At 30.8% G+C, this 10,656-nt stretch overlaps 1 protein-coding gene across 1 annotated transcript; it reads right to left on the minus strand.

Moving 5' to 3' along the window:
• Window positions 1-775: 775 nt before the first annotated feature.
• LOC107952644 (TIR-only protein) lies at window positions 776-5,979 on the minus strand. The gene is made up of 4 exons (XM_016887836.2): window positions 5,440-5,979; window positions 5,241-5,326; window positions 4,754-4,956; window positions 776-898 (listed from the first exon to the last, which is right to left on the minus strand). The coding sequence occupies exons 1-4, from the start codon at window positions 5,940-5,942 to the stop codon at window positions 776-778; spliced, it is 915 nt and encodes a 304-aa protein (XP_016743325.2). The 5' UTR covers window positions 5,943-5,979.
• Window positions 5,980-10,656: the final 4,677 nt, after the last annotated feature.

A 10,656-nucleotide genomic window follows, 5' to 3' on the forward strand; every position in this document is an offset into this window, starting at 1 on the left:
GCAGTAGTGGAGCAGATCGAAGATGGCGGATTTTACCTCCCTGAAGTTGAAGTGGAGTATATTGAAGCCAGTAATTCTATCTCCCCGGTCGGCAGTGGAATCGATCGAAGAAAGCAGATCTTGTCTTCATGTATTGGCGTGAAGTAGATCGAAGAAAGTATATCTTGTCTTCCCATACTGGTGGTGAAGTAGATCGAAGATATAAGTCTTATCTCCCTGAAGTTACAGTGGAGCAAACAGAAGTAACCAATCCTATCTCCTTAAAGTTGCAATGGAGTGGACTAAGACCGCAGATCTCATCTCTCTGAAGTTGCAGTAGAGCAGATTGCGTCAAGATTTATCCTTAAATTGTAGCAGAACAAGTTGAAGCTATAGGACTTATCTCCCTGAAGTTGCAGTGGAGTAGATCAAAGATAGTAAATTTTGTTCTTTTGAGAAGCTACAACATACGAATCCTATCTCCCTGACATTACAATGGAGTAGATTGAAGCACTACTTCCTATACCTCTGAAGATGCAGTAGGAAGGAATGATGCTACTTGAAGAAATGAAGCATTGAAGAAGTTGAAGCTTAGTAAAACCAGACACAATTGGGCTTTTTAGTCTTTGCTCTGTTCCCGTTACACGACAACAAGCAAAGAGGGGCAGCTGTAATAAGCCCAATCTACCCGGGCCCGCATGGAAAAATAAAGACTCAATTTTTTACAAGCCCAATACCCAAACAGCCTAATAGACCCAACATTTAACCCTAGCCCAATAACTAAATAGCCCAATGCTTAAATAAAAACAGAAAACCCTACTAGCAGCAAGTAGCGCCGCAAGCCCCCGCCTTCAGCGCCTCTAGCAGCATCCGGACGCGGCAAGTTTCGGCCTCCACGCATGCCAAACTCTCCACGCACCTGCAAACACGGACTCAGAGAGTCCATTAGCGAAAATATAGTGTAAAACAAATAAGTTTTAGGCTATATAAAGCCGTTTGATTTTGTAAAAAGGGAGACAGAGAAAGACAAAAGAAAAAGATTGAAAAATACAAAGATTTCTTTTGAAGCGTTTTGGAAGGAGGGGATAATTTCCCTTTTGGTCCTCCACTCTTGCGCGCGCATTCAACGTGGTCCTTTTTTTTTACTCCGAATTTACCCATTTTTCCCCTTTTAGTTCAGTTTAACCCTTTTTTAAACTGTTTTATTATTATTTTTTCTAAATTATGTTATACTATTTTATCATGATTTTATTATTATTTTTCTATAACATACATACGTTTTATAATACATATACATTTTTTTTCATTTTATAATTCATACATTTTCTTTATATTATATACATACAGATTTTCACACATATATATATTCCCATAGTTTATTTATATATTATATTTATATATATTGTTCTTTTCTTGTAAATATATATGCATATGCATACGTTTTCATTTTTTTTATTTTCTACTTTTATATACTCTATATTTTATATGTATATGCTAATACATTTTTCTTATTTTTTGAAAATGTATACACATCTGCATGTTTTTATACTCTTATTTTATTGTCATTACATATATACATGCATATTTTTAGAAATTATTATAAATTTGTTGTATGTATTTCTTCACTTACCCTTTTTATATGTACACTTATATTTGTATGCTAAGTATGTGCCCACTCGTATTTTCGAATTTGCTTGTATATTGTACTTGTATATATATTTTGTAAATATGTACTCATATGTGTTTTACATTAAAGTTTTTGTATCATATTGTACATTATTTTTTTAACATACCCTTTTTGAAAATATATTTTGGTTTTTACCATTCATCAAAGTTATCTTCTTGACTTAAAGGTTTTTTTGGATAAAAGCATTATTGGAAGTTTGGGATTTTTGAGGGAAATTGAGCCTTAACGTATTGGGTTCCGATTTTCTTTGTCAATCTTAAATGACCGAGAATATTTTTTATTCAAAATGCATAAAAATCATTTTTGGGAACTTAACTTGTTGTGCCCTAACGTATTGGGTGTGGCATGTTACTTTCTCGAAATGAAGATTTTTCGTATAAAATAAAAGTGATATTCAAGTTTGGGGATTATGAGGAATTGTACCCTAACGTATTGGGACTCGATTTCTTTACATGACTTGAACAATTGATTATCCTTTTGCAAATTTCATCATTCAAGCTTATTTTAAAATCTTTTTTTTTAACTTTCGACACTAAGACATTAAATAGTCAATTTGGTACTGATTTTTGGGCGTTACGAGGGTGCTAACCCTTCCTCGTGCGTAACTGACTCCCGAACCTGTTTTCAAAATTCGCAGACCAAAATAATTTTTAAGGTGGGTCGGTCACACCTAAATAAAGGATCGGTGGCGACTCCAGTTTTATTTTTTTTTAAAAAGTCGACAACTAAATTTTTGTTTTCAAAAACGGTTTCGACAGTATCAATTTCACATTTTATCTCTAAAATAACTTTTATTAAAAAAATCACATTTTTAAATTTAATATATATTTTAATTCCAAAATACATAGTGACAAGAATCTGAAGATAAATGAAACAACTAAGCAAGCAAAGAAGTTAACCCGTATATAAAATATTAATAAATAAATTATAAGGTGATGAAAGTTAATAAAAAAAATTGATTACGGTGGACAAATTTTATTACGGTGGGTGACAGTGGTTTAGACCTGTCCATGGGCCAGGCCGGGTCCGAAAAAAATTTCGACCCGACTCTTAGGCCTGGGCCCGAACCGACCCAAAATATGGGCCTAAAATTTTGCCCAGGCCCTGCCCGGGAAAAAATAATAAGCCCGAGCCCGGCCCAGTTTTTAATAAACACAAAAAAAATATTTTAAAAATAAAAAAATAAAAAAAATATTTTTAAAGTATTTTAAAATTAAAAAATAAAAATAAAAAAATATATTTATTATATTTGGGCCGGGCCGGGCCCGGGCCAAAAAAGTTGAGCCCGAGCCCGGCCCATTTTTTAAACGGGCCTCATTTTTTTACCCAAGCCCATATTTCGGGCCTATATTTTTACCCGAACCCTGCCATATTTCGGGCGGGCCGTCGGGGTCTACAGTGGTTACAAGGACCCAAAATTATTTTTTAAAATTTAACTCGAACAAATATATTTGATTCGATTCGATTCGAATTCCATCTCACTCGACTCGATTCGAGAAAATTTCAAATCAAATTAGGATAATAAAATATGATTCGTCAACTCGATTAACTCAAAATTTTTTCATTCGATTCGATCAAAAGCTCACCCCTACCCTTAAATAATACTTTACAATCTTTTGTTATACTAATACTTTTTTTTCTTCATCCCTTTTAAACCTTTTAGTTTTTAATTCAATAAAAGTTATATTTTTCCCCTCTAAAAGCAATAATATAATTTAATCCTTTTTTTATTTTCTTCTGTCAAAATTTTATAATTTTATCTCAATCCAATTTCATCCTTAAAATGACCAAATTTTAAATAATGTTGATATAATCTCTCTCAATCGAATTTGTAAGTGATATATGTGTACCATTTAATATTTTAACAATTCAACTGTTGAATTTATCAAAATATTTATATTTATTATGCATGTAATTTTTTTAATCAATCCAATATCTATATAATATTGATCTAAAATATTGCCTAAATTAATATATAATTAATAGTTGAAAGTTTTTTTTACATAAAATGAATAATTAGAAAATTTTAATTTATACCAAACTGATTTACATTACTAAAGCATGAAATATAATAATTAAATTATTAAAATATTAAATATATAAAAAATTACGAAAAATATAAAACCATTAAATTTCAAAATTTTACATCACATAAATGATAAAAGCATGTGTAATTTGATCTCTTTTACAAGAAACAAGGGAAGAATATAAAATCTAACACCAAAGCTTCTCTCGGGAAATATCCCTATAATTTCTTAGCTATTAAATCAGTGGTCAACGCTTATAGATGAGATCTGACCATTCCATTAACATTTAAAAATATTGTGTCAAATTCATAAATATTTAATAGAATATATAAATCAGTCCAAATTTTATAGACTTTAATTTATTACTTTTTAATTGGATTAGTATTTAGTATATTGATATTATATTGTTTTTTTTAAATTGATGTATAATTTTTTTAAATATTTATTTTTTTGATATTTTATAAGACATTATCAAATTCTTTTCTTTTTTAATTTTCAATGTTTTTATAAGTGGAAAAAGGAAAATTAAGATCAGAATTAAAATATAGAAACGACCCAATTGGAATGCTGGAATTAAAATATTTAATTAGTGATTTTAATTTCTTTATAAATGGATTTTAAACATGGAATTCCACAAAATTTATTCCAGTTTTCCTTTCTCCAATTTTTTTATCCATCTTTATACATACAAAGCTTTTTTACATACCAAATTAACTAACTCTTTAATTACAGCATCATCTACCTATTATCTTCCCTAAACAAAATCCAATATTTAATTAATGTGTCACATAGTCTAGAACGTAATTCAGATTTTCAGTAGAATCGCACGATATCTTGAATCAGATAAGCTATAAATATAGATTTCAATTAATTATTTAAGACCCTTATAATAATGATTACGTTCATCCTCAGTGGACTTTGCTTGTCAAATAAAATAAGCTTTGGTTTTTGCTTCTCAAGTATAACAGATTTTCTATACGTCTCACACGTTATAATTATAATTATAAATTCCCGCCCAAAACACTCTCGAGAGAGAGAGAGATAGGACGAAAATTTTCACGAAAGGGCGATGATCGACCGATGCAAGGTCTGGGAAACTTTCAAATGTGAAAGTAACTAAATCAAATTTCCCAGAATCTAAACAAATGTGATCGATGGATGCGAGGTCTGAGAAATTTTCAATGTGAAACTTCGCCCCCTTTCTTCCAAAGTCATCAGTCGTGAAGAAAGACTTAAATATGAGAAGTGGCGAAGAATTAAAATCTGAAATATTAAAAAACTGAACATTTATTGAATCTTCAACTTATTACAAAAGAATATTGTTTGTATCCTAATGTATGTTACAACAGGTTTCGAATTTTACCTGCCGTTTAATTACTTATTGTCAAAGTGAGTAGACCATTTTGGTTTTCTTACAAAGAAATGATTCCATTTGGAAGAACAAAAAAAAAAATTGTGGTTGAAGGCATCGAGTTATGCCTTAAAGAATGAAGGTATCTTCATACTTCTATACTATATTTATTCACGACCCTGAAGAATATATGTACTTCTCCTGTTTGAGCTCTCAGCTTCCAGCTCCACTAAGTTCTTAAAGACAGCTTCAGTTGCAGAATTCAAGAACTCCGACCAGTCCCTACATGCCCAAAAATGGAAAAAAAAAATAAAAGCAAATTTAGATATTCATTCAATGATTATATAATAAGAGAACAATATTTCATTTCATCGTTCATAGTTCATAGTTCATACCCTTTTGAAGTGTCAAATGTAAGTCCGACCGTATATTTGGCCTCCTCAAGAGCCCGTTTAAACATTTGCAGTTGCTCACCCGAACGTATTCCATAATCCATAACCTGAAGCTGAGAAGGTTTCACATCACAAAATATTGGAATAACCCTTTTCTTATTCTCCATTAGAAGGGCGAGCTCTTGAAGGCAAAAGTAGGACTCGCAATAATTGGGCGAGAAGATTGCTACACCTAGTTTACAATCCCCAATAGCCGGCTTTATTTTCCCGAATAACCGATCACCAGGCTTCATGTTCCTACTATCCAAAAAAGGTCTTAAACCCAGCCTGAATAAATGATCATGAAGCAAACCGGCAATGGTTCTTTTGGTATCGATTCCTCGGTGGTTAATAAAGATGTCGCAAAGGGGTCGAGTCTTTGCCGCTGCTTGGATTGAATTTCGGGTTCGAACTTGAACGAGTTTACGGCACAAGTTCTTGGCAGATGAAGAACAGCTCTGCTGCATTTGAGGAGGAGTTAATGATATAAATGATAACAATAATATGTTTGTTTCAAAGGGAAAATAGCTTTGATTCAAATCTGTATAAATGGTGAGAGATTAGAGAGAGACAAAAGACGTCCGTGAGATTTAAGGTATTTATAGGGTTTAAAACAAAACCAAATAATCTGATAAAATATTTGTTGAATGGGCTAAATTTCGATTTTCAATCGAAGAATAGTATAAATTCTATGGGTTTTTGTTTGACATCATACTGAGTTAAAAAACGAAAGCATTCAATCACTTGACCTCTCAACCAATTTCGTCCGTCTTGGTATAATCCTTCAAACACGTTTAATATATAATTTTTTATCGTGTTCTCGGCTTATTGACACAGTCTCTCTTATCAAAGATCGCATTAGTATAATTAATATATTTTAATTGGACCAAAAATACTAAAAGATGGAATTCACCTTTTTCTTTTGGGCCCTTCCAGAGGTCATTAAAAATTGACATGCTGTAGGGTATTGGCTCTTTTTTCTTTTCCTTTTTATCCTCTGTCTAATTAAAACCAATTTTTGGTAATACACAAAAGTGATCAAATCAAATAATAGTGATAATGACTACATCGGAGTGATACTCAAGTGAGGATTGGATCTTCGATCATTGATTAAGGTCGGAAAGATTTTTACCATCTCACTTAATCTCTTGTTTATAATTTGCAAAGTAATGATTAATGAGTTAACTAATGTATTTGTTGTGTAATCAACAAGTGTTTAGTGTAATAGTAAGGCGCATTATACTTGAGGTGCAAGTTCGATTCAAGGGTGAGTATTTGATTGAATCGAATCAAATTGAGTGAAAAATTTCGAGTTAGTCGAGTTGACGGATTTTATTTTATTATTCTAACACGATTTATAATTTTTTTTTATAATTGAGTCTAGTAAATTGAGATTCGAATTGACTCAAGTTGAATAAATCTTTTCGAGTTAAATTAAAAAAAATCATCCATATTGAAATCTTATTGACAATATGACTAAATTTCAAGTTAGAAAACATAAATACCATGTTTTTGAAAGCTCTTTTAAAACAAAATAAAAGAAAAAAAATTAGTATGAAAAATTTGATTTTATGATTTTACTTCTTCAAAGCCTCAAATTTATCGTTTTGGATTTAAAAAAAATATTATTTAGCATTTATATATTTAAAATTTTTAGTAATTTTTAATTTTTTTGAATATTTATTTATAAAATTTTGGAAAAAAATATTTTATAATATTTTTTTACGATTATTTTGAATTTTTTTGTAATTTTTTAGAAGAACCAATTTGCATATTTTCAAAATTGAAAGGGATCCAAGAGGTATATACTTCAATCTGTTATCTGAGTTGTAAAATTCAACTCGACTTAAACTCAAAAAACCGAATTACTTATTCAAGTTGATTTGAAAAAAACTGAATAACTCTATTCAATTAACTCAAAATTCAAAAAAAAGAAAAAAAAGAAAATCAAATTTTTTGAATCGAATCAAGTTTTGTTCACTGTTAGTTTAAACCTTGAATATGGCATTGTTGGGAGGTACAGTCATGGTCCCGAACATGGACCGTAAAATGAACATGTAAAATACAAAAAAAAAGTGATGTGATGCCCTTTATCTTTCTAAACAATATTTTGTTTTTGATTTTATTTATTCTCAACCATAATAAAATTTTATTAAACCTAAGCGATTTAACTAACCAATAGTAGAAATGCTAAAACAAGCACATCTAACAAACTATAAAATACCTCAATTCAAAAGACACACACCTAAGCAAGCAAAAAAAAAAAGAAGAAGAAGAAAAGAAATGCAAGTTCTACCTAAATGTAAACAACTTATAAACTCCTAAAAGCAACGAAGCACTACAACAAGAACACTCCATAAAAGCACCTAAGGTTTAATTACACAATAGCTAAACTAAGTAAGAGAGCAAAACAAAACAACATGAAAACCATAAATCAAGCACACTCCTTAGCATCATCAATATTTGCAACTATGAATCTCCTTGGCAAACTCCAAACATCATGACATTGGTAAATGCTACTATTTGGCATATATTTTAAATCCCCTCAAGGCATAAGCATGCAGAAATAAGATGATCTCGAAATTCCTCACTGAGCAGTTTCCCACACCATCACCTACTCACCTAGAAATTACTTCAAGTCTTTGTAGATTTCCTACTAAATTAATATTTTCCAGTCTCGCAACTACCTCTTATTCCGCCCTAGTTGCACTATTTTTTTTCTTTGAGCTCATATTTCTTTAGCCTCCTTGTTGATGTCCTAATTCCAATATGTAAGTGTCAACCTCTTCAATATTTCTTAAATCTCTAACATCATCCTCCGTTGAAATAGATTTACTGGTAAACTCTAACACATTTTTCCCTATTGAGCCATTAGCCTTTGCCTTTCCTTCTAATTTCTTTTATTTTATTTTATTTTTTCTTTCGTTGCTTTTTTTTGAAATCTTTAAGTTTTGTAAACCACACAACATTATTGTCCAACCATTTTTATTTGATCCAACTAATCTCTCTACCAACTTCATTTTCAATCCCCAAGGTTGTATTAAAGGTACCCTAACACCATTTAATTAGACTTTGAGTGGTTGCCTTATCACCTATTATGTTGTCTCCATTAGGCATGTCATTTACCTCATAATTCATTTCAAGCTACCTATTAGAGGTATCCACATAAACCAATTTATCTTGGCTATCACACCTTAGATGAAAGTTGTCTATGCGTTATGAACATAAATGAAGTCAATTTTCATAAATTGAACTTTGTACATATTGTTGCCACACAATAATATAATGCATTCACCAATTCTGGCTAAGCGCTTTATTTTAACAACCATAAAGGCTTAGCTCATATCAGTGGAATTCCACATATCCACATATACATAAATGAGATCTCCTAATAATGAACTAATTGAGCATGGTATGATGGTTCAAAGCATGAGCTAGGATCCCAAAACAAACTAAACTAACAATTTTGCATTCCAATACAAAATCCATCGACCAAAGGTAGAAATCAAATAATCATTGACCAAGCCAAGACTACCCTTCCTCTTTCATATTCTTCAAAGTATCATAGTCATCAAATTGTTGGTGCTAGTTTTATCTCTCAACTACAACGCCAATGCAACTTAACGAATAACTAGTAGTAAAATAAAACTTTCCTTTTATGGATTGTCATATTTTTTACTCAAACTTCTTGGACCTTTTATTTAATGGATCTTAAAGTGTGTTTACATCCCATTAGTGAAGCTTAGAAAATTGGTTATGAGGTGATTATATTGAAATGATCTCTTCAATGTTAACATTCATAATAACTAGTCTTCTATACAAGGGAATTTGGATTGTATTGAAAGTCTTTGATTTGAATGTTAACCTAAGAACCTTATAAGGTGATTACAACATTAGAAAATAGAATTATTTAGTAATTTATTAAATATATTATTATGTATATCACAAGGACTACATTGCAAGGTGATTAGAATTTATTAAGGAATTAAACAAGTCTTAATGAGAAATTTAACTAGGGACTTAAGTGCTAATAAACTATGATAAATTTGGTTAGTGGACTAATATAATCAAGTCCGTCAATCTCCACTAATATTATTATGCTTTAATTTATGGCTATTAGATATTGGTTGTTTAAGTTTAATTAAAATACTATTTAAGTTAATATATGTGTGTGCTGGTAAGTGGAAAATAAAAGGGTCATCTCATTTATTCATCTCCCTTCCCCTCAATTAAACCAAGAAAAAAGAAAAAAAGGGTTAAAGTCCATCACCATTACCAACCAAAATCTCCAAGGTAAGAAGCTTTCCTCTAATAAATTTCATGAATTTCTTAACTTGGGAAGCTTGAAAAAGTGGACCTATTAGTTAGATACCTTAATTGTTGAAGTTAACTTGGTTCACCATTGTTGAAAAATTAGATATTAAGAGCTTAAATCCAAGCATATTGGTGTCAAGCTTGAACCATGGTAGAATCATGCTAGAAATTTAGTGGTAAGTGTTGAATCAAAGCTTGGCTAGGTTTTATTATTATAGCCATTAATGAATGTTTGAAGTTGGAAAGAGAAAGATGTTGAGAAATTTAGAGGAAAATGGTGTATATTGATAGTATGAGGCCCTTAGGGTATAGTTACAAATTTAGATTTTGAATTGATTGAGAGGATTGAGAGATAAAATAATTTTGGACATTAGGGTTAAATTAGATGATATGTCCATGTAACATCCTAAAAATCAGGGGTTAGTAGAATCGAGTTTGTGAATCGAGAGAGAGTGGTCATGTCTTAATTTTTGAGATTATATATGCATTTTTAGGAAATAAATGAGGTATTGGTTTGTTGGTTAAGTGTTAGTGTAACATTTCTTGAAACCCAAGTTCAAATCCCTTCTCTCGCATCATTTTTATTGTTTTGCAAATTTTGCCTTAAACCCTAGTATGTGACATGCATTGTTTTCTAAAATAAATATTTCAAATTATATTAAGAATGAGTTATTGGTTTGATGGTTAAACATTACTGAATTTATCCTTGATGTCCTAACTTCAATTTTCTTCCCATGCAAATAATTTAATTTTTTGACAAAAACCCCTTAACCTAGGTATAAATATTAATTTTTCACTAATAATCAGCCTTTAATGCTCCTCCTCATTTCCCTAGCCGTTCCTCTCCTCTTCTCCTTCTCTTTGATT

The sequence above is a fragment of the Gossypium hirsutum genome, chromosome D06 (genome assembly GCF_007990345.1).
Source record: "Gossypium hirsutum isolate 1008001.06 chromosome D06, Gossypium_hirsutum_v2.1, whole genome shotgun sequence".
Classification (NCBI taxonomy): domain Eukaryota; kingdom Viridiplantae; phylum Streptophyta; class Magnoliopsida; order Malvales; family Malvaceae; genus Gossypium; species Gossypium hirsutum.